The sequence below is a fragment of the Sarcophilus harrisii genome, chromosome 2 (genome assembly GCF_902635505.1).
Source record: "Sarcophilus harrisii chromosome 2, mSarHar1.11, whole genome shotgun sequence".
NCBI classification, from domain to species: Eukaryota; Metazoa; Chordata; class Mammalia; order Dasyuromorphia; family Dasyuridae; genus Sarcophilus; species Sarcophilus harrisii.
The window spans coordinates 613822521-613847568 of record NC_045427.1 but is presented as its reverse complement, the minus strand read 5'-3'; the positions used below and the strand labels follow the sequence as shown (position 1 = coordinate 613847568).

Here is a 25048-nt window from a genome sequence, read left to right as displayed (position 1 = left end):
GGGGAATACTACCATTAAATATTGAGAGCTGAAAGTGGGACAAAGTGAGCAGGCAGAGCATAAGAGTCTTGAAAGGCAGGTCAAGCCAAGAGCCACCAGTGTAAGGTAATGATGTGATCAAGATGGTGTCTGAACAGATAATGATTTCTTTTTTTTTTTTTTTTTAAATTTAATAGCCTTTTATTTACAGGATATATGCATGGGTAACTTTACAGCATTAACAATTGCCAAACCTCTTATTCCAATTTTTCACCTCTTATCCCCCCCCCCCCCCTAGATGGCAGGATGACCAGTAGATGTTAAATATATTAAAATATAAATTAGATACACAATAAGTATACATGACCAAAACGTTATTTTGCTGTACAAAAGAATCAGACTCTGAAATATTGTACAATTAAGCGTGTGAAGGAAATAAAAAATGCAGGTGGGCATAAATATAGGGATTGGGAATTCAATGTAATGGTTTTAGTCATCACCAGAGTTCTTTCTCTGAGGCGTAGCTGGTTCAGTTCATTACTGCTCCATTGGAAATGATTTGGTTGATCCTAGATTGCTGAGGATGGCCTGGTCCATCAGAACTAGGTCATCATATAGTATTGTTGTTGAAGTATATAATGATCTCCTGGTCCTGCTCATTTCACTCAGCATCAGTTACGTGTAAGTCTCTCCAGGCCTTTCTGAAATTATCCTGTTGGTCATTTCTTACAGAACAGTAATATTCCATAATATTCATATACCACAATTTATTCAGCCATTCTCCAACTGATGGGCATCCATTCAGTTTCCAGTTTTTAACCACTACAAAAGGGCTGCCACAAACATTCGTGCACATACAGGTCCCTTTCCCTTCTTTATAATCTCTTTGGGATATAAGCCCAATAGTAACACTGCTGGATCAAAGGGTATGCACAGTTTGATAACTTTTTGAGCATAGTTCCAAACTACTCTCCAAAATGGTTGGATTCGTTCACAACTCCACCAACAATGCCAGATAATGATTTCGGTAGCTATGTACAAGAGTTGGAAGTCGAGACAGAATGGAAGGGGAGAAGAGCATAGAAGGCTGTTAGAGCTTCCTGGAAATGAAGTGAGAACTTACAGATTTCCCCTTATTCCCTCTTCTATCCAGATGGTATTTCTGGAGCTAAGAAAGATAATGGGACAGGGATCCAATAAATTTTTGCAAGAGGTTTTGCAAGAGTATTTTGCAATCACTACACACTTGTTTTGGTGCAGCATTGCAAGGTGGCCTTGGTAGTGTTAAATACTCTGTACTTCAATGTTTCCATCTATATAGAACTGCTGTTGGCCACTACTAATCCCCTTTAGGGATACAGGCTCAGATGAGTGAGTATTGAGAATGCTTTAGAACAAGGTAGAAGATACCATGTCCAATTTTCATGTCTGTACTTTAGAGAATCCAGAGATTGTTACACTGCTAAACTTTAATTCTCAGACTTATAGACCAAGAAATATGTTTTTTTACAGCTCATGGATCAGGTCTTGTAAATCTACCTTATGAATAAGTCCTACTAACTATATTTACAGGAGAATTGGAGTATAAATTCTGAGTGAGAGTGATACTGCCAAATGGACCACAATATTGTTAGCAGGTCAGCATGCTCCCTTTTGTGTAGCATATTCCCAATTGAGATGAAAAAATTCCTTTGCAAAGAAAGAATGAGAGCAAAGATAACCAGATGCTCTATAGGGATAGGTTCATCATGCTATGGGCCCCTAATGAAGTACTTTTCTCTGTAATAAGATGATGTCAACAACTGTACTGGAACACTTAGGGCATCTTCTTTCCTGGTCAGTGTTAATTCATCATTATTAATCCTCTCTTACCTTCCTTTGTCATTTCACATTGATGTATATCTCTCTGTCTCATTTCTGTTGACATGTTTTTTTTCCCTTTTAAAGTGTTCCACTTGCTCAGTTTCAGAGACATGCTGGAAGAGAACATCTGGTACAATCTGCCATCTCAAAGATGAAACAGTAATAGGCCCAGAGATGGATGTAGCGGAAGACGATGATGACCTTGAGCTTCCCCACTTCCAATCTACTGTTCTTTCTACTATGGCATATGTGGCTGATTCTGACTCTTCTCTGGAGGACTTTTTTTTTCCAAATAAAATCAAAATGAAAATGTGGTAAAATCATCATTCTGAGAACTTCTGAATAATGTCAGTGGCATTATGGGGCTCTCTGTGAGCCACCAAGAGGAAAAAATCTGTGAGAAATGGACTGGAGCTTTTAAAGAGCAGGACACTCCAACATTATCCTGAATTCAGAGAAGGGGAACCAGCTAGTATGTATTTTGATAAGTGAGAGTGTGACAACGGTTTATTCCAATGCCCTTCACAGATTAGCTTCTCAGATCAGCCCTCAGGATGTGATTCATAGTGGGTCAAAATAAAAATTTAACCAACAAATGTGTTAGCAAGGTTCCCTGTTAGTGGGATGACAACACTAGCCAAGAGCTCGACCAGCAGCTGATCCTGAGAATTTGCATCCTGTTATTCCATCATAGAGTTACACTTCCTTGTCCCTGCTTTAGTGCTCAATTCAGTCACTGCCAAGGGTCTCAGCATCCCTCAGAGAATGAGCTATGGCATTGTGAAGATGCTTTATTTTCATTCCTCTAATGTGAAGGATCTTTTTTGTGTGTTCCAGTTTCCACATCTGTTAAACAAGGCGGGGGTGGGAAGGAAAGGAGGCAGGAAGAGGGAGGTCTAGGTGACCTTTAAGGTCTCTGAGGCTCTAAAATTCAGATCCTCTGATCTTATGAATAAGTCATAAGGTCAGTTCAAAAGAGGGGGCAGAATTCAGGAACCCTTGAGGGCCCTTCTCCTCTGTAGGATGTCTATTATGCTACATTAGAAGCCAGAGTACTGCAGTCTGATGGGTGTCAGGAAGAGCAACATTCACTAGTTATAGATGAAGGATTCTGTCAAGAAGGTTGTAAAGGACCTTCCAACAAGCTTTCAAAAGCTGCTGCCATTATCTTTGCTCCTTCCTGAGAAACACAGCAACTCTTGGGTTGACTTTCAGGTCATTAATACGGCCCATGGACAATTTAGTAGCATAAAGAGAAACGTGGAGGCTTTGTGACTGGAGGCCATGTTTTATATACCTCTGACAAGATAAGTTTTTGTGTTAAGCTGCAGCAGTCAAGCCTCCATTGCTCTTGTTGCTGGCCATCGTGTAGATCCTTCCCATGCTGCTTCCTTTCTAAGTGATGCCTTCCATTTTTGGAACTCTTGAGGACCGTCTCATGTTCTTGTCTTTGGATCCCCAAGATTTACCATAGTGCTTGGCAAACAGTAAGTGCTTAATAAATGCTTGGTGTTTATGTACGCAGGCATGCATGTATCTGTTTATCCTTCTCTGTCTCACCTGCCCTCCCCTACTAGTCAGGAAGAGGAATGAGAGATTAGAAGTGGAATTGCTAAAAGCTCATTCATTTGAAATCATGGCATGTTATAGGTGGAGGGACCCTTGGGTCTAAACTAATCTTAAAATTTCATTTTATTGATGAGGACACTGAAGAACCAGAGAAATTTGGTGTTTGCGCCCCAAGTTTGACAGCTAGGGAGCAGCACGAGAGAATCTGAATGCTAGAGTTTGAAAAAACTTTGGTGATCCCTGAGGCCATCCTGTACTTGAATCCTGAATCCTTGTTCTACACCAGAGAAGTCAAACCTGTGGCTACAGCCTAACCAGATTAAATTGTAACTGAGAAGTGTTTAACAAGATAAATAAAAATACAACATAAGCGATGTTAATTTGTGGTTTTCTAAGTCAAACTTTCTTTTTGAATTTGACATCACTGCTTTCCATCATGTCCAATGAATGGCCATCTATCCTTTCTGTGAATCATCCCCCAAGTGACAGGCAATCCAGCAAGGCAATCCATTCTATTTCTGGACAGCTCGAGGAAATTCTTCCTTGAATTGGAGCAGAAAGCTGTCTTCCTGTAAATTCTACCCTGTGGTCTTAATTCTTCCCCAGGGTGGGGTGTGGGGGAAAATAGAATTTGTGTCCAGTCAAAAACTGTCCAAGAGAGCCTCTTAAAAGTGGAAGGGGTTTCAGGGGTTACAAGTTTTTTACCCATACTGACAAAAGCATTTTCTGTAGGAAGATTCAGAAGTACTTCCTGAATGACAATAAGGTTTTGGTACTAAATGGTGCAGGTCTGTGGACCTTGAAGTCCTGCCCTGTGCCTGACACTGTGAGGGGCACCCTGGGGAATATGGAGGGGGCAGAAGCATGGCTCTGAGCACACAGGAAGGCCTTCAACATACATATCTGACACCACAGCATGCTCAAGTGCAGATTGAGTTCTTACAGGCAATAAGTGTTCGTCATAATTAAGGGAGGTTAAAGAAAGCAGGGGAGCTGGCAGGCCCTGAACTGGATCCTAATGAAAGGTACAGCAATGGAATCATGAGTGAGACTGGGGAGAGGGAAGAAGGGAAGAGGAAACAATCTGGGAAGGAATAGCATGAAGGAAAACAAAGCTTGTGTGTGTGTGTGTTCAGGATGGGAGCAGAGAGCCCCTGTTAGAGAGAAGCGAGAACGAAAGGCTCTAATCCTTCCGGCCTCAGCAGTTGTTTCTGGAAACCCAATTTGATTGAAAATATCATTTTATCAACCCTACTTTGCTTCTTCCCCAATATTACCCCGGCACTCTGTGATGTCAAGTACAAGATGAGAAGGCAATCATGCTCACTCATTTTCATTATCTCACACTATATTGCATCTAAAAACCCTTGAATATTCAATGAATTCTCCAAAAATCTGGGATCCTCTCAGACTGTCTTCTTATGAACACCGTTACCCCTTCCCAACCAAATTTGGCAATATCCTTTATTCATCACAAGGTTTCCAAAAACTGGTCCCAGGACTCTTCAGATACAACACAGCACTTCAAAGACATACAGAGTTAGGTATGAAGTCTCATGTGACTGAAGATTATGATCAAAGCCATTTGAGAACTCAGGCCTCCTGACTGCAGAGATCTTTCCACCTCAGACGCTTAAAAGATTTCAGAGAGAAAAGGGAAAGGCAGCTTTGCCAATGTGCCGGGCGGAATGGCTGGGCCAGATAGGATTTCCTGAGCGTGGCCCTGTGGGACGACCCAAGACTTGGCAGCCCTTGCCTGAGGAGGAAGCAGCCGTGGCCCCTGGAGTGGACCCCGGTCATTTCAAGAACAGCTGTCAATGAAACCTTGAGAAGCAGTGAGACGGAGGGTGAAGCTCAGAGAGTGGGGCTCGTTACTGCAGATTTCATCGTAGCCATTTTAAAGGCAGAAAGCAGGGCCGGGTCCAACATGGCGCAGCCTGTCTCCCTCAGATATGGAGGGAAGGAGAGCGGCTTGGGTAGAGTTACAGCCCAAGCTGGGCACAGTCTGGTGACTTAGCAGGCTGAGATGGGGAAGATCAGCTACAGCCATGGAAACTGCCCAGGGTAAGGCCGAGATGCGGCCCTTCAATGGGTTTCCTGGCTGTTTTCTGGCTCTTAGCTCTCACTCCTCACCACCAAAGCCTTTTTGAAGTAGGCAAGGTAAGATCACATTTAAAACAACATTTCTCCCAGAGTCAGTAGGTATCTGAAACATGATTTGAACCTAGTGAGGTCTTCCTAATTTTAAGTCCAACATTCTATCCACTATTAAATTCTACTTTGGACATTAACACTCTAAGGCCTGTTTTCTCATCTATAAAATGAGAAAACTACTATCTACAGTAAGAGGCAAATTACAATTTGAACCTTTTTGACTAACATTCTTTTTCTTTTCTCCTCCTTCTTCTCCTTCTTCATCTTTCCTCCTCTTCCTCCTCCTTTTTTAATTTGAGTGGTCAGGGTTAAGAGACTTGCCTAGTAAGTGTCCAAGGCTGGCTTTGAATTCGGGTCTTTCTGACTCCAGTATCCACTTTGCATCCTAGCTGCGTCCTGCATAACATTACAAACAATAGATATCGGGGTCTGTGGCTCACTCGAACTCTTCTAGCTTTCTGACATTCTTAGGACAATGTGAGGACAGGGAGCTCTGATTTCAGAAAGTTTTCCATTCTGCAAGACTGATAAGGAAAACACAGACATCTCCCCCATCTCTGGCCCCAGTTTCAAACCGGGCATCTGTACAATGTCATTTTTAAGGACCCGAGCTTTCTTCCTATCGGCCTGATGGAGGCAAGTATTCGACAAAACCTTAAGAAGTGTTCATTTGTCAGGATCCTCTGGTCAGACTATAGGGCACCTGTCACCAGAAGTAAAGTAAACTAAAGTAATAGCCGATTACAGAATCCAGAAACCTTGAGGAGTAGAATGGCCATTTACTGTGCACAATGTTTACTGCAAAGCTAGACTCTGATAAAACAAATTGAGGACCAATGTGATATTCAATTACATCTGGGTGGTGGTGCTGCCAACAGCCAACAGGGCAGGGCCACCAGCTGGGCCCAGAACACAACGGCCCAACCTTCCCAAATGGTCCTGGCTCTCCCTAACTTGGAATTTCCCAGGAGACTCTGATTGTCTGAGGCTTGGACCGAAAGTAACACTTTGGAGAGCAATTAAATGAAACTCAGTCAGTTATTCTGAGTAATGGAGGAATTAAAACAAGATCACATTTCAAAAATCAATTTAAGAAAAACACAATCACTTCAGATCATTTAAAAAAATGGCCCAGCTTTCAAAGTGCAGACATCCTGCATGTTGCATCCTTACTACAGAGCTCTCTTCTAGCTAATTTTGAAATAATAACATTCTTGGAATTCAGAGCTCCCCTCTTCCATGACTGAAGAACAATATTTGACAAAGCCCAAAGTGAGGAGCCAGGGAAGCCAGCTATTACATGAGGTCAGCCTGGGGTGCCAATGATGCGCCATTTCCTCCCAAAAGCATTTGTTGTTCAACGCCCGCTGACGTTGTGGGCCCTCTGCCAGCTGTACCATGGCCACACCAAGGAAAAGCAAGAGAAGCCAAGACACCCCCCCCCAAAACACAAGGGTGAGGGCTAACTGCATGGGGACCAGGTGATGAGGACCAGCCGGGGAGAGTCCAAAGATGATAAAAGCTCACCTGGACCAAGGGCTTCCAAATTCACATGCTGCTTTCCTTACAGCAGCTCCAGGAGGGCTAGTTGTAATGATTTCCACTCACATTAAAAAGAAGATCTTTTTCTCATAACCTCCTTATCCTGTGATTCCTTTGTCTCTTCTCTAAATTCTAAGTTTCCTGAGAAAAGGGATAATGTCATGACAACATTACAGTTGCTAGGAGGTAACTGGATGCTGGACTTGTAGTCAAGAAAATTTATACTGTGATATTGCCTCAGATACATTATTATTAACAATAATATTTGTAATAATTTTGTTGTTCAGTCATTTCAGTCATGTCCAACTCTGTGATTCCATTTGGGATCTTCTTGGCAAAGATGCTGGAGCGGTTTGTTATTCCTTCTCTAACTCATTTTACAGATGAGGAAACTGAGGCAAACAGGGTTAAGTGACTTACCCAGGGTCACACAGCTCTAAGTGTCTGAGGTCACATTTGAACTAAGGTATTCCTGGACTGAGGCTCGGTGCTTTGTGCACTGTGCCACTAGCTGCCTCGACATATGTATAAACATAGGTGTGTGTGTATGTGTGTGCGTGTGTGTGTAAGAATATACACATATATACAAATTATATATGTATGCATATGCACATGTCTGTGTGTGTGTATACAACTAAGTTAGGAAATTGTTAACTGTACAGGAGAGGTTCAGTAAAGGAGAAAACACTATAGCTGGAGGACGTGTGATAATCAGCCGAGGTTTCACACAGAAAGGGGGATCTTCGGTGGGCTTTGAAGGAGAGATCTTCCCAACGGCCGAGGTGTGAAGGGAGGCAGTTCCAGGTTTAGCGTAATGGTGTGTTTAAGGGCAGGAATTCTAGTGAGGGCTAGACCAAAGAAGAGGGAGTTGCCCAGTTACCTGAAATAAAGACTACAAGAAGGTGAATTCTGGCATAACGTAGATTGGAGCCCAATTGTTGAGGTCTTCACCGCAAGGCTAGGGTGTGCTTCAGAGGTGAAGATTTCTGAGCGGGGGAATGGGATGACAGGACTTGGGCTTTAGGAATCTCATTTTGCCCATCGTGTGAAGGGCTGTTGTTGGAGGCTGGGAACTCTCAGAGGCTATTATGATAGTCCAGGCAATGAGGGCCTGAACTATGGTGGTGAGAATGTGGACAAGGAAGGGAGAGGTAAACATGGGAGATGGAGGCTTGGGAGAAAAAAGCTGGTTTTGGTTTGATGTGGGAGATGAGGGAGTGGAAGCATTAATGTGAATTAACTTTTGAACCTGAGTGACAGAATTGTGACACTATCTCCAGAAATTGGGGAGTTGAGAAATGTAGATGAAAGGACTCCTGGGTAGAGCTACTGAGAAGGCAGATGGAAATGAGGAGTCGGGGAAATAGATTGTAGTGCCCTCTCATATGCTGGAAACAAGCTGGCAGAACCTCTAAAAGCTGGTAAAAATGATGAAGAAAGATTTAAATGAAGTCCTGTTTACCTAGAACTTGCATACCTTCACAAATGCTCTTATCAAGCTTCCAGAAGCTTTTCCTCATCTCAATGCCCACAGAAGCATTTGTTCTTCACCAATCTTACTCAACTCCCTTCCATTAATGGTACTTGGATTGGTGTATGTGTGCAGGTGTGTGTGTATGTAGGGAAGGGGGGGAGGGAGAGAGAGGGAGAGGAGAAGGGAGAGGAGGGAGAGGGAGGGAGACAGAAAGAGAAGGGAGAGGGAGGAAGAGTATATGTGAGAGAAAGGGAGGGGGAAGGGAGAGAGGGAGGGCTAGTTAATTTCTGTCATGTCCCTTTCACTTATTTTCCCATGGCAAGATGGTGAAATGGTAGCTGTTCTCGTCTTCATTTTTAAGTTGATGTGATATCTTTGTGGTGATAAAGAATTGGAAATCAAGGTGATGCCCATCAGCTGGGGAACAGCTGAACTAATTGTGGTATAGGAATGTAATGGAATACTCTTCTATGAGAAATGATGAGCAGGTGGATTTCAGAAAAACCTGGAAATACCTACATGTACTGATGCTAAGTGAAGCGAGTAGAACTAGGAGAACATTGTACATAGTAAGAGCCACACTGTGTAAATGGTCAACTTTGATAGACTTTGCTCTTCTCAGCAATACAATGATCTAAGACCATTCTAAAAACTCATGATGGAAAATGCTATCCACCATATCTAGATTAAGCATTTGGCATAACAATAATACTTGCCCCCTAGAATGATCTCACCCTCTGACAGAGTGGGACTTAAAAACACTTGTATTGTCCCAAAAAATACTAACCATGAAAACTATCTCAAGATCTAAGAATGACTGTGTTGTGGACCAACCCCTTTCATAAGTGGCCCCAGCATCAGCAGCATTAAGCCCTCCTTCTTGGAGAAGGGGAGAGAGTATTTCCATTTGAAAACATCGTTTTCCTCACTCTGTTAATTAAACTTCTGTTTATGCCCTGACTATCTTGTCTTTAGCCTGCTCTGTTTTGGCTCTAGCCACCCACCGGTTAGAGGCTGGTTCTGGTCCACTTGACACTTTAATTTTCTTAGAAATCATCCTATCATCGTCAATTCATATATATCACATGTGAATGTATCATATATGTAGACTCTCTGTCTATGTATACTCCTTTTAACTGTCCTAGTAATTAAAAGTTTTTAGGAGTTGCAAGTATCATATTCCTATGTAGGATTGTAAGCAATTTAATCTTATTGAATTCCTTATGATTTTTCTTTCCTGTTTACCTTTTTTATGCTTCTTCTGAGCCTTGTATTTGAAAGTTAAATTTTCTATTCTTTCTGGTTGTTTGTAATATTTTCTCGACCTCAGGGCTCTGGAATTTCACTATACCTGACAGTTTTCATTTTAGGATTCTTTCAGGATTGATTGGTAGACTCTTCCAATTTCTATTTTCTCTTCAGATTTTATAATATCAAGGCAGTTTTCCTTGATAGGTACTTGCAAAATAATGTCTAAGCTCTTTTTTTCCCTTTTAAAATCATGGCTTTCAGATAATCCAGTGATTCTTAAATGATCTCTCTCCTGGCTCTATATTCTAGGTCAGGTGTTTTTCCAATGAGATATTTCACATTTTCTTCTATTTTTTCACTCTTTTTATTTTATTGTTTCATGATATCTCACAGAGTCATTAGTTTCCACTTGATTAATCCTAATTTTAAGGAATTATTTTCTATAACAAGGTTTTGTACCTCCTTTTCCATGTGGTCAATTCTACTTTTTAAGGTGTTCTTTTCTTCAATGAGTTTTTGTACATCATTTTTCCATTTGGCCATTTCTGCTTTTTAAAGGGTTCTTCTCCTCAATGGATTTTTGCTGTTGGGCTTTGATTTTCTCTGTTATCACGGCAATTTTCTATGGTTTTTTATTGCTTACTCATTTCCCCAGCCTGTTTCTTGAATTTTAACTTGATTTTAAAGTTGATCTCTGCTCCTGGATTTGTGGGGCCATTGTCTAAAGCTTCAGGTTTTTCCATGTTGCTATTTTTGGATCTAGTCTGTAAATTTCAGTTCTTCCAAGGAGGTATGATCTAAGGAGAGGTGTATTTACTACTTTTCTGACTTGTTCTCTGTTCAGTGATTGATCCTAGGCACTCCTTTATGCCCTGGAATTGTGACCAGCATCCCTGATTCCTTGTGGCCCCAATATCTTGTGTTCTGGCACTTCTCCTTGCTCTGGCACTGTGATCTAGTTCTGCATATAGGCAAGTTCTTTCTGTTCAATTCTCCAACTCCCTTCAGTATTTAGTTTCTAAGGGACATTGTACTTAGAAAACTAAACTGTTTCTCTAGAGAGAAAATTGCTGCATGAAAAAAAAAACCATTTACTTTAGAATTTAAGATCCTTAGTCTTCTTCATGAATAATTTAATTTTAAAATCTGATGACTTTGTCTTGAATGAAATCTGGGCTAACACCAATTCTCATACATAAATGTTTGTACAAAATGCACCATGACCTGGAGTTCAGAACTAGTCACCTTCCACAGACTATAAAAAGATTTGTGAGCTGGAAGAAGTTTATTTGTTCATTTTAAAACATCACCATTTGTGCCCATGCACAAATCCAGGACCCTGCTATCCAACACTCAGTCATCTGAGACGGCTCATAATTTTTTCCCTTCAAAATGTCTTTCCCAACTATCAAAATCCAGAATCACCGTTGATGCACTGCCTTCTGGGATTTGGCAATGGGTTAATTGAATAAACTAATGACTAATTCCTAGTCTCTCCAAAACCCAATCAATCTGCTAATTCCTACTGATTCTGCTCCACAACCTCTCTCTCCTTTTTCCATCTTATTACCTGTCATCTTCCTGGCCTCCTTCTCCTTCCCCCACAGCAGGAGCAGGCTAAAAGCTCTTCTCTTTCCTCTAGATCCATCCTTCACACACTGACAATGCCAGATTAATCCTCCTTTGGCACAGGTCTATGTTGCTTCTCTGCTCAAAGTTCAGCAGTTCTCAAGGGCTTACTGAAGTGAGTCCACATTCCCTTGCCTTGCAGTCAAGGCCCTCCAGTGCTCTCTTGCACTAGCCCACAGAGAGGGGACCTTTCTCCAAACTCTACGTTTCATTCTCCCCAAGATGCATGCCACGTGTTCCTCACTCTGACCCTTCCTTGTATCTTCTCCCTTCTGGCGACTTCCCTCTGTGATTATCTTCAATTCGTCCTGTATCTAGCTTGTTGGTACCTGGGGTATCAGAAGGGACCTCTCAGGTCATCTGATCCATTCTACCTCATTCACATGGGGCAGTATGAGGCCCAGTGTCTTTCCTACAGTCACACATGTCTAATTAGTGGTAGAGCTGAGATTCAAACCCAGATTTGACTCCTAAGCCTGAGCTTTACTCACTATATCACAATGTCACCACAATAAGGTGTTTCTATATCCATTTTACAGATAAGGAAAGAGGCTCTGGGAGGTTGTAAGTGATTTGCTTGAATCATGCAACTAATAACTGAACTGATAAAAGTAGGATTTGAATCCAGGTCTCACCTGCTTTGGGGTACTTTATTCTTTACACTGTGACATGCTGTCTAAATGCTAACCCCAAGATTCTATGATACTGTAGGAGACAAAGTACAAATATCAGTGTGTGCCAGCTGAAACACTCATAAATATTAAGTGAAGGACACGACCTATGGAAAATTCTGTAATACTTCAACTGGATGTTTTTTCAAAGGGCCAGAATCCATCAAAGATACTGAGAACTATGACGTTCCTTCTGGCAGACTGGGTTGAAGCAAGAAATGGGTCTGAAGGCTGCCTTCTCCATACCGCTAAGAGAAAATGGAAGACTCAGAAGTCTCACATGTTGGACTAGGCCAAATAGATCTGCATGTGTCAGGGGCAACTGGGTGATGGCCCTGCTGGCACTCAGGGAAGTGTAAGTGACTTTTTCACTTCGGTTTGATTGTTTCAGTCACATCCAACTCTCTGTGACCCCATTTGGGTTTTTTTATTTTTTTGCAGAGATACTAACGTGCTTTGCCATTTCTTTCTCCAGCCCATTTTACAGATGAGGAAACTGAGGTGAACTGGATTAAGTGACTTGCCTAGGGTCACAATCTGGTAAGTGTCTGAGATTTGAACTCAGGAAGATGCATCTTCCTGGCATCAACTCGCCTAGCTGATCCCTACCCACATTGATGATTCATTCAGAAGTCCATAATATGTCAGATACTTCTTGATCCATGTACAATTTCTAAAACCCCTTAGAATCCTGTAAGACCTTGAATCCTGTAAGAGTCAGGCTGATGACTTAACAGACACTACCAAGAAAAATATTAAGAGCTAGGAAGAAAGCCAATTTTGCCACTACTGCACAGTTTTGCTAATTTTTTCCCTTGACCACTGCCTTCTCAGGCTCCTCCTCTCCCCAACTCCCATATCAGACAATGCTGGTATGAAGGCAGCAGAAATGTTATGATTTCAGGATAAACATTCTTATAGACCAAAATTTCTAAGCCTAATAAGGACATCAGTGACTCACATTTCTATAATGACTTAATATTTACAGAATGCTTTCCTCATCACAACAGTGTGAGGTAGGTAATACAAGTATTTTCAGATCTACTTTATAAATGAGGAAACTGATATTTAGAGAGGCTGAGCTTTCAATGCCCACGAGCACAGAAGTAGTAAATGTCAGGGGTACCACTAAAATTAAGAACTTCTGGACGCCAAATCCAGAGCCCTATTTACTACAGGGAAATATGATGTGAAATATATATCAATGTCTACCAGAGGAAAGAATTTTTTTTCACAGAATAACTGAATCACTGGAAAAAGGTACTTTATAATAGTTATTTTTACCTGGTAGCCCTATATTTTCCTGTATGGAAAAGAAGCTTCCTGAATGATGGAAGCTTGCAGAGTCTAGTTTCAACTCAAATGTCTCTAACTTTCTATCACAGCAAGAAGTTATGCTCAATTTTCCATTACCTTCTTCAATAGACTTCTTAAATTACATAGAAAGCCTTAGAAAGAGTGCGTAATTTTCAGAGGGATAAAGAAAAAGAGACAGAGATAGAGACAGAGAGAATGTACATAGTACATAGTTAAGGAAGGTACAGCTCTTAGGATGGCACTGACTTCAGCTAGAGTTACCAATCTTCAAATGTCATATTCCTTGGGAGTACAATAAATAGTGCTAAATGCAGCGTTGGACCCAGGCAACAAAAGTCATAGTCTGTCTCAAATGAAATGAAAGTTCTTCAATGACCGAGTCTAGTGGACATGGCTTCTACAATGTCAAAAATGATGCAAGTGACCTTGTACCAAGAACTTTACTAATATGGATGCTGGAGGAAAAGAAGTCCATGCAAAACAACACGCAAGAAAAAAGCTTCACAAATAAGAAATGGCCTATGAGGGGTGGCTGCAGTTCTCCAAAGGAAAACCTTTCTTCAGTATGGTAGAAACAAGATGCTCATTGTGTCTTAGTCATACTCCAATATATGGATGACTATCACATTCTCAAACGTGAAAGACAAGGAAATGTATATTAAGGGTAGTTAGCCGGGAGAAAAGAATTAGCAAACTTATTAAACTTCTGTTTATAGTTCTCTTGTGAAGGGCAATGCTTTATTACCTTAAAACTCTCTGTCATATATAAAAAGATAAATTACAGCAAAAATATCTCTAGATATTCAAGGGCTCATTCATAGGAATGCAATGTTTATTGGTATTGGTAAGACAGAATATTTTAGGTCTAACGGCAAATGATGCTAGCAGAAGTGCCAGCAATATCCAGTACCCTGACATTAATTATTCTAATGATTAATGATTGTAATTCTCATTCCCTATTATGGCAATCATTCCAGTGTGTCTTTTTTAGTCTAATATAGCCATGTATATTCAAGATTGATTTAAACTTAAGCTTTTTACTCTAGGGAACAACAATAACAACAGCATCTAGCTGACTTCTCTCTGCCAGCCCACTTATACTTGGGCTGCTTCTTTGCGTGATCAGGAATCAAGATGACAAGGTATTAAAGCTGAAGACTTAAAGATCATCCCTACAACCCAACCTCCCCTCTTCCATTTTGTGAATGAAGAAAGTGATATACTGAGAAACTAAATGATTTGTCCAACAACATAGCTAATGAATGACAACCAAGCAAGGAACAAGGCTTTGGTTTCAGGCTCTCCAGTCCAGTTCTCCTACTGTAATACTCAATGATAGCCCCAAGTCCACAGAATGCATTTCCAAATCCATCATAAATTACTTTTGCTTGCTTGCAAATCTCTATGCTTTCACTCCCCTCAGTCAACATGAATTATCTGGGATTGATAGTATGTAGATAACAGCAGAAGAAACTATTAGTAAAGGAACAGAGGCAGTTAGATGGAGCAGTGGATAAAGTGCTGGACCTGGAGTCAAGAAGACCCGAGTTCAAATTCTGCCTCAGAGACTATGTGACCAGGCAAGTTACTTAATGTCTCTCTGCCTCAGTTTCCTCAACTGTAAAATGGAGATAATAAAAACCCCTCCCTCTCAGGGCTACTGTGAGCAACAAATAAAACAATATTTGTCAAGAGCTTGGCACATAGCAGGGGCCATAGGTGTTATATAAATGTGAGGTATAATAATGATAATAACTGTTATCATTATTGATAAGAACTGAGGTAGGTGGTAGGGTTAATTGTTCATTCAATAAGTATGTATTCATCAAGAAGGAACAAAATCAGTAGGCAAATCTTCTGTTCCTTCCATGGGCGCCAAAGTCAGAGACAGTTTATGAGACTTACCCTTCTAGACCACTGACTGCCCATATTAGCAAGAATAAACAAGAGTAAGCTGGATCAAAGCCCATGTATCCAGGAACTGCCCCTAGATCACTGTTGGTCATCAGTCAATTTTAGCTTTGGTTTACTGGCCTGCATTTGTCCTCCCAACCCTTTTATCTACATCCTCAAATTTGACAGGGAGAGTAATTCAGTTTATATAATTGCTCTTTTAATTTTCTTGTTCTGTTTAGACTATGAAAGTGATGTCAAGATATTACCTATCTCATAGACTTTTGCTGTAAGAAAAATAAACTACAAAGCACTATGTAAATGTGAACTACCTTTTAATATAGACACATATTAAAACCTGAATTCTAAGTACATGATGGCTTCCATATTTTAGCTTTTTAAACTGAGTGGGGCTGTTAGTCGGTTTTGGGGCAGCTTGGTCAAATTTTGGAGCTGTTCTAGACAAGTGATCAGGGTCCTTACATCACGCCAGTAACTTCCTCATGATAGCTTTAGCATAATGTTACTAGATTCTGAAAAAAATCACTGAAGAGGTTTCCTTAGCTTAAAAAAATCAATGCTATTTTAAAACAATGATATATATTTCAAAAGAAAATTGGCTGGGTTTTTTACTCACCAATGGTTTAATATATTTTTTGGTAATTTACTGTCAGCATAACACCTTGGTTCATTAAATTCAGTTTCAGGATATTTAAAAAGAGACATTATATGCTTCTGGATAATTTAAAAATCCCATATTTTTTGTTACCTTTCAGTATTACTCAGAGACTTATGAATTGGAATGGACCTTAAAGATCATTTGCATACTCTGTGCATATGCATATATATATGAAACAAATGAAAAAACCATGGTTCTTATAGGCCAGAGCAATCTACAGGCATTGCTTATTTTATTGCAGATATGACATGTTTATTTTTTCAACAAACTGAAGGCTTTCCTGGCAGTGCTGGGTTGAGCCTTATTGGTGCCATTTTTCTAATAGCATGTGCTCACATTGTATTTCTGTGAAACATCTGGTTTCTTGCAATTCCTTTTTCTCTTTTCTTTTCTTTTTTTCCTGAGGCAATTGGGGATAAGTGCCTGGCCCAGGGTCACACAGCTAGGAAGGGTTAAGTGTCTGAGACCACATTTGAACTCAGGTCCTCCTGACATCAGGGCTGGTGCTCTATCCACTGCGCCACCTAGCTGCCCCTCTCGCAATATTTCAAACTTATTATTCTATCTATGATTTACGATCTGTGATCAGTGATGTTTGGGGGGCCCAGATAAGATGGTGAACTTAACTGATAAATGTTGTGTATGCTTTGACTACTCCACTGATGAGCTGCTCCCTGACTTCTCTCTCTTTCTCCCTATTCCAAGATGGGAAAATTCTGAAATTAGGCCTATAATAACCTTACAATGATCTCTAAGCAGTCAAATGAAATGAAGACTCCATCAGTGTGGCGAACTTCATTGTTGTCCTGTTTTATGAAATTGCCACGGCCACTCTGATCAGGCAACAGCCTTCAACATCGAAGCAAGACTCAGAAAAAAAGATGCAGTCTCAGAAAAACTCACTGAAGGCTCAGATGATATTTCTGAATTTTCTAAAGGAACTTTTTAAAGGAATAAAACATTGTTAATTACGCCATGTACATTTTTTAGGCACAATGCTACACTTAATCACAGTACAGAGTAACCATGACTTTTATAGGCACTGGGAAAACAAAATAATCCATGTGACTCGTTTTACTGAGATATCTGCAGTGTCTGGGACTGAAGCCTGCTGCGAGCCAGAGGAGGAGCTGGGGCCCTCGGACCCCTGGCTCTGTCTCCGGAGAGCGCTTCTGTCTGCCGCTACAGGGAGGCTGGCATCTCGGGCCTAGGCCTCAGATTCCTCTCCAGGCACCAGACGGGGGGGAATTCAGAAGCCTCCGTTTTTCTTTCCTTATATGAGCTTGTGCACAGCTCCCTGCTCGGGGCGCTGAGAGGCACTTTCTCCAGTCTGCCAGCAGGGGGCGCCCAAAGGCAGCAGATGCTCCCTTGCCTCCGTCTCTGGCCCTTTGGCTCCCAGGAGCCTCCCTGGGAGTCTGTGGCCTGGGAACCCTCTGGCCTTAGGGAACCTGGACCGCTGGGGGAAGATGTGGGGCAGTGTGGGAAAGAGAGCCCAGGCTGCTGGGTGGAGCCTGAGATGGCATTCCTCCACAGACATGAATTACTCTAAGGAGAAAAAGGAGCCGGACTGTGGGACAGCTAGACCCGACATCGCCCCAAATGCCCAGAGCTGGGGGGCGGCCTTCAGTAGAACAGGAGTCTCTCCTAAAAACTTTATTTCTAGCACATTATGTTCTTAGCACCGATGAGCTTTCACTCTCTTTCTGACTCTGTCTCTGTGTCTCTCTCTGACTCTGTCTCTCTCTCTCTTTGTGTCTCTCTGTCTGACTGTCTCTCTGTCTCCCTCTCTCTCTTTCTCTGTCTCTGTCTCTGCCTCTCTCTCTCTGTCTCTCTCTCTCTCTGTCTCTCTCTCTCTCCCCCTGTCTGACTCTGTCTCTCTGTGTCTTTCTCTCTGTCTGACTCTGTCTCTCTCTCTCTCTTCCTGCTGTTATGGAGGCTGTCCAAGAGATAGGACAATGAATTCAGCAGCTCTGTAGGGGGTGGGGATGGGGAGGGCGGCATGTATTCTGCTTTACTCTCTGGGGGTGAAGCCCCCCATCTACCGCATCTCTGCCGGGCTAAAGGCACAACGTCCTGGCCCATGGTGACGACCGGGAACAGTTGGCTCAGTCTGGGTGTTGGGCCGCTCTGGGTTCGCTGACTTGCTAATAAGTCAGAGGCGCTCCCAGCCTTGGGGAGATCAGAGCAACTTGTGCTGCTGAGTCCGAGTCTGGGCCTTCTCTTAAGGGGCAGCTACCTGGTAATGCTGCTGAGGAGAGGGACCTGCAGTCTCCCTTACAGACCCATGTCAGAGCTACGCTAGCTCCATCACCAGCAAGTTCTTTCTCTCTGAGGTCAGAAGGATATCGGGGAAAACAGAAAAGTGGGTCTGGGGATGACTTTGAAGATTGTCAATGATCTGTTTTTTGGTCGTGACTTTCAGAGAATGGAAGTAATTTGCCTGGAGTCCCCACGAGAGTGAAATGGGATTTGAATCCAGAATCCTGACTTGTGGCCAAATCCAGCTGTTTTTCTACAGCGCTGCCTAAAAAAAATCTCCACACCTTCTTCACTTTGTTTGATCTTACTTGTCTTAACTTCCCATTAGAACCTTTTGTTTTTGTCCTTAGAAGTTCAGCCTGGACAGGCAGGGCTCTGGGGGTAAGTATAAGGGGAGGGGGCGGTCTATAACTAGACAGAGCTCAAGGCAGCTGAAAAGGAACTAGGCTGAGAGCCCCCAAACCCTGTGCACCCTGTTGGGTTCTCTGGAACCAAACTGGGATGGAGCCAGTGCCTCGGAGCTCCCCACGCCAGCAGGGAGGGAGAGAACAGGAGCTTCTATTGCTCATCAGAAGCCGAGCAGCAAATGCTTCACTCTAAGGAAGGAGCTCAAGAAGGAGCCCCGAATTCCCAGGGAAGAGGAAGGGGTGTGGCAGTTTTCACATGTCATGGCTACACTCAGTATTCTCCCTGGGCTGCACATCCCTAACGATGTCCTGGAACCTCGGGTCTGCTCCATCTTAACCTGACCAAGTATGGTACAGAAAATGTCCCTTGTACATCCATGGTACAAGGGAAAGAAATCCACATTAGTAACAGACAAAGCTTGCAGAGAGTCCAGGTTCTGTTCCTAATGCACAAGTCTCTCTTCGTATCGGCACAAAGACAAAAAGGTTTTCTCCAGAATGGAGATGATAAGGTATTCTCAAAGCTGCCTAGGTAACTGTTCTGACAGCAGGAGGCACAAGAACATAGTGCAGGACAGAAAGGGAAGGAAATGTAGAGTGAACCTTTACTGTGCAAAGCACTGCCCTTTATCCCTTTCTAGTGAGTTAGCTAGTCAATGATCACTTGAAAGTTGCTAACTTGTATTCTCATTTGGGGTAGGACAAAAGAAGCCACATGAAGGATCAGCTGCTGTTATTCAGCAGACAAAATAGGGCAAAAGGAGGTGAGCATGTACAGGAAAAGAGAACAACTTCTTTACAATGGACAACATGCCTTAGAAGAAAAATGTTGGTCTTGGTCTCGTGCTGGAGTGATATTTAAGTAGAAAGTACTTGCCCCTGTCCCCTTGTCCACTATCCAGGAGCCATGAACTAAAAATACATCTACATTTATTACAGAATTTTCAGATAAGATCACCACCTGCAGAAACTCCCATTGGTTCTAGCATTGCCCGTTGGGTATACTTGAATTCTCCAATTATCCAGGGAAACAAGAAGAAATACATGAGGACTGGCTATTAAGACAGAGAGTAGCTTGACAAACCAACATACTTTGCCACGTGCAGAAAATCAGCAACTCTGAAGCCAATTAGGCTCACAGCAGCTTTGAAGAAGATCTTTAGCCATTTTCTGGTTTATGGACCTTTTAAAAACATCCTTTTTATGATCAGAGACTTCCCTAACTGTTAGTTATGGGGCTCTCAGATACATCCTGGTTTATGGTTTTTGAAGACATCCTCTTAAGCTCAAACCTTGAGTTTATCAGCAAACCTTGAGCAATGCCTTCCTATCTGTGTATCAAAAGGTTGCAGCTGAGACACCTGGAATTCCTCCTGGATTTTCCCCTCCTCCTGGGAGTAGGCCCCCCTTTTCTCCCTATTTCCCTGCATTCCTTTTTGAAAAGCATATATCATCTCTCCATCCATTACTTGGCAGGCTGTTCAGCATGGGCTGGGCAGTTCCCATGCACATGTTTTTCTTCCCTACTTAAAATCTTTAATTTCACAGGCAGTGGCTTCCTCTGATTTTTTTTTTTTTTTTCATTTAGGGAATAGGGAGATTTAGATCTTGAGAAATGGCTTTTTTTGTTCTTAGGTTATTTTCTCCCTTTGGGGGAAAGAAAAATCTAATTTTCCCTAAAGAGAGTGACTGTGGGACAGCTGGATGGCACAGTGGATAGAGCACTGGCCCTGAAGTCAAGAGGACCTGAGTTCAAATCTAGCTTCAGACACTTAATAGTCCTAGCTGGACAAGTCACTTAATCCCGACTGCCTCAGCAAAAAAAAAAAAGAGAGACTGACTCAGTTTACATGGGCAAAGCAATTGAAAACAGGAGCTCAATCAAAGTCAGAACATCTTTCAAGAGACTAGTCTGTAGAATTATGTCTGAGTTCCACACCAATGCTAAGGAATAGCACTCCAACTTCTGCATAAGTGAGAATAGAACTTCACAGATAGTCCATTTTCTGGTAACTACCCTCCCATTCCCAAGCAGCTTAACTAATAAAATTAAATGAGTTAATATTTCTAAAGCACTTAGCAAAATGTGTAGAACACAGAGCTTAATAACTGCTTATTTTTTTCTTTCCTATTCTTTGTTTCTTCCTTTTAGGTCCCTGTTTTAACTCATCTGAAAAACTTATCTTTTTTAATGTGTCTGATGGATGCTAATGGGTCAGAAACATACACAAGTTCCCATCTTTCCTGTGCTCTGTTCATTTTGATATTGCTTAATATAAAGGTCAGTATTTCAGACAGTTCTCATAATCTTTGCCTGCTCATTCAATCCATTTCTGCCTATCTTCAAATAGAAGTAATATTAAGGCCCAGAACGTGCGCAGATTGTACCTTGTGGTTAGCATCTTTAAGATCTTATAAAATCAGAAAGTTTCTGAATTGGAGTGGATCATGTCTCAGAGGCCCTCTAGCCCATTCTGCACCTAATCAAGACTCCCTCACTACTTCCCATGAAAGCATATTCCACTTCCAAATATCTCTTTTGGGAAGTTTTTGCTTATATAAAGCTTGTCTCTTTTCCCTACAGCTTTCACCTGGTTCTGGTATTTGTGATCAAGCAGAATATGTCTAATCCCTGTACAAGATAGCCCTTCTGAGACATATGTGTTGCCCCAAATCTCTGGGCCATGCAAAATGACACAATAAAAAAAATCCAAAGAGCTTATATACAAATGGAGGTAGAGGTACAAAGCTTAAAAATTTCATCAATGAAATATAAAAAGCAGAAAACTAAAAAAATTGTAGCATAGTTTTATACCCGTTAAACAGCTAAGAAATACATAAATACTACAGTAAGTAGTAGGCCTCTCTGAGGCCTCTGGCTGCTGTTGAGCTTGTGCCTAGGCTGCAGGAACAAACTGGGCAGGCCAAAAATTCAGGCTTCAGGCCATGGCAGAAGGGGTGGGGGTAGTTTGGACCAGCCCTCCTCAGCCCACGGTTCCTACTGGAACAGAAGACTGATAATGAAAGTGACACTTTACTTTGACAAAGAGAAAAGAGCTGAAACTTGTGAGTTATTGTAAAATATGTAGTATAAATATTATCATTCCCATTCTTTTACACGAGGAAATAAAAGTCCAGAGAAGATGTATTTGTTCAAAGTTACACAAATTCACACACTTAAGTTCTGAATCCTACTTTCTATTACAGCGCACCTGTAAACATGAAGGAACAATAAAAAAAATGTATATACTTGATGACAAAAGTCACTGTTCAGTAGTAGGGATTGTCCCATCAAGTTTCTTAGCAAAGAGCTGTTTGTTGAACTGGGTTTCCTCATGTAAAAGGTAAGATGTGGATGAAAATGAAATTCTCTACTTGGGAGCAAGTTCAAGTAATATCCACTGCAGAAGAGTGGGCCCCCAAGCAGCCCCCAGCTCAACATTCAGTTTCCATGTCATACTCTGGAGTGTCTAACTCAACTGCGAGATTTACCTTTATCCAGGGATGCTCCTGCCATGTGGTAAAAGCTCAGGGCAGTGTCCACATCATTAATGTTCTTCAGGAAGGTAAAGAAGTTCTCCACCTCTTCAAATGTCAGGCCCTGAAAGAGAAGGGAACATAGTTCCTTCATCAAAAAGTAGCCAAGATACCCTCAAGTATGCAAAGTTTTATGTCCAGACTCAGAACAAGAACAGTAGGAAGGAATGTCCAAGTTAGATGTCAACAAAAAAAAAGTCAACATTTTACTTGTTGCAAATGGCACACTAAGTACTGGTTTAACTTCACTTTCCCCTTTACATTTCTTTCACAAAGATGTCTATTATAGTGATAGTTCAGTGCCCTAAGAGAAAATACTTAAAGAACCACCAGAGCCAGGATCACATTAGGGAAATATTTCAATACTGAGCAAAACCAAATGCAAGGCAATCATACATTATTCCAAAATTAAAACTACACAACCAACGTATCACCTCCATTCTCATCAGGCTTACTGAGTGAAGTAATTCTTCAAACTGATTAGAAGTTTGATAATTGTAGATGTTATTTTTTGTATATTATTTAAAGCAAGAACTGACGTACACAAATGAAAACTATAAGATGATTTGAGTTTAGGAAGTGAGGAATATTTTCTAATACTTTAAGATTTATTCCCTGGAAACCAAATTAAGGGACCAGGAATTATCTAAATGTCATCATCAGAAAAATTCAAGCTTAACCACAGGGATCCACTCAAGCAAGGCAAGACCTATTATGACATCAGAGTCCCTTGAGGCTGTTAATAATTGCAAGATTTTACTGAGCCTTGTTCTATTTTTCTACTCAACCTGAAGAGAATGCTAACTGAAATCAGGACGTAAGGGATGGCTTTCTACCTTACAAGAGATATTTATGTTCCAGCCAAATTGGCTTACTTGTCGTTTCTCTTAAATTACATTCTATCTGTGGTTTTCCATGTCTAGAATGCTCTCCCTTTTTAAAAGTTTTTTTTGGTTGTTATTCCACTTTAAGTTCCAAACTGTCTTCTTTCTTCCCTTTCCATCTAGCACTAGAAAAGGCTTTAACATATCTATCTATCTATCTATCTATCTACCTATGTGTATATATGTATATGTATACACATATATGTATGTATTTTGTGTATGTAGAGTGTGGAGAGGGGAGGGAGAGAGACAGAGACAGACCCACACAGAGGTAAAATCATACCATGCATACTTCTATTTATCAGTAAGCTCCTTGAGGGCAGGAGTAATTTTCACATTTGTTTATGTATCTCTAGGATCTAACAAAGAGCCTGGTATATAGCCGGTACTTAATAAATGTTGAATTGAACAAAAAATGAATCTGAAGTTAAATATATTTTAAAAAACTTTTCTGGTATCCTTAAAATTAGCTATGGAATTGCCTTCTCACCCTAGAGAAACTTCTGTCCACTCTCCAGATTGCTCTTTTTTGGGGTTTCCCTATTTCTTCAAAGCCCCCCCCCCCCCCACCATGCAGGCTCCCCGTGTCCTTTGCTTTCCAGTTTCCCTGTAAGTGCTATCTTATTCATTAGAGTGTAAGCGCCTTTAAGTTATGGGTTGGCTCATTTGCTTGGATTTGCATCCTCAGAGCTTAGAAAAGCACCTGGCCCACAGTCAGCACTTTGAGTGAATAAATTGAAAAGCATTAATTAAGCAATAACTATGTGCTAAGCACTGTGCTAGGTCCTATGGACACAGCTCCTGCTCTTAAGGCACTCAAAGTAAAATGGGGGCTATAATACAAATGCGTTCTGCTGCAGGTCAGAGAGAAAGGTCTCATGGTCCTTAGAGTGCAGCGGCAAAGCAGAAGAAAGATGATACCTCTTGTTTTGTGTCATTTCCACATTTTCATTTCACAGTGCCATGGATTTTGGTGGTGAGAATTTATTTTGGGTCTTCAGTAGCCTTGGCTGCAATACTCACAGCAGCAGCTGCCAGGAGACAAATGTCCGTCTGCCTCTCTATCTGTCATTCTCACTTGATCAGTGAAGCTGGGGGAATGAACTGATATTGCTTGTGTGGGATAACACCTACTCCTTTGTAAAGGATTATTTCCTCATTTCTCCTTTCCCATTTAAAAGTCATAGAATTTTATGATTTTTTAATAGTTTTTTATATTTTAATAATTTTAAAATAACATTTCTTAATTTTATTTAAAGTTTTATTGACCTTTTTTTTTTTAGAATTTCCATTTTGTCCTAGTTATTTTATTTTTGCTTTTAAAAAAATAGCTTTTTATTTCACAAAATACATGGAAAGATAGTTTTCATCCTTCACTTTTGCAAAACCTTGTGTTCCAAATTTATTTCTCTCCCTCTCTCCTCCCTTCTCCCCTAGAGAGTAATTAATCCAGTATAGGATAAATATATACAAGAATTTTATAATTTATATATTTTTATAATTTATAATTTTAAGGAAGAACATTTTTGAGATCATTTAGTACCATCTTTTTTTAATGTATGAAAGAACTTAGGCTCAAAGAGGTTACATAATAAGTTGCCTAAAGTCACACAGTTAGTTATGAGCAGAGCCAAGAATATAAACTGGTTCTTTCTTTCCTGGAACAATACTTCTTTCCACTACACTGCCCTGATGCTTGATGACATGAGTAAGCAGGCTTAGCATCTGAGACCCAAGAGAGTAAATCAATCTCTGTCTAGGATGGAATCCCTTGGAAGGCAATCAGATATTCCCCTGGTGGTTTGTGTGATGGCCTGTATTTGTCATCCTTTTTCCACAACTAGCTACCTACGCAAAATCATCTTAGACTTGTTTAAAGATCTTCTGCTCTGCTTAGACCACAAAGATTTGGAACTGTGAGACCCTAAGCACCAGTATCC

The 25048-nt window shown here is 41.1% G+C and overlaps 1 protein-coding gene across 4 annotated transcripts in view; it reads right to left on the bottom strand.

Annotated features, from left to right (window-relative positions):
- MICU1 (mitochondrial calcium uptake 1) overlaps positions 1-25048 on the bottom strand; it is a 214712-nt gene that overhangs the window by 7209 nt on the left and 182455 nt on the right. For all 4 annotated transcript variants that reach the window (XM_031956529.1, XM_031956531.1, XM_031956532.1 and 1 more), the window contains one exon: positions 22180-22288. In XM_031956529.1, the coding sequence (XP_031812389.1) occupies positions 22180-22288 (109 nt within the window). The remainder of the gene's footprint in view (positions 1-22179; positions 22289-25048) is intronic.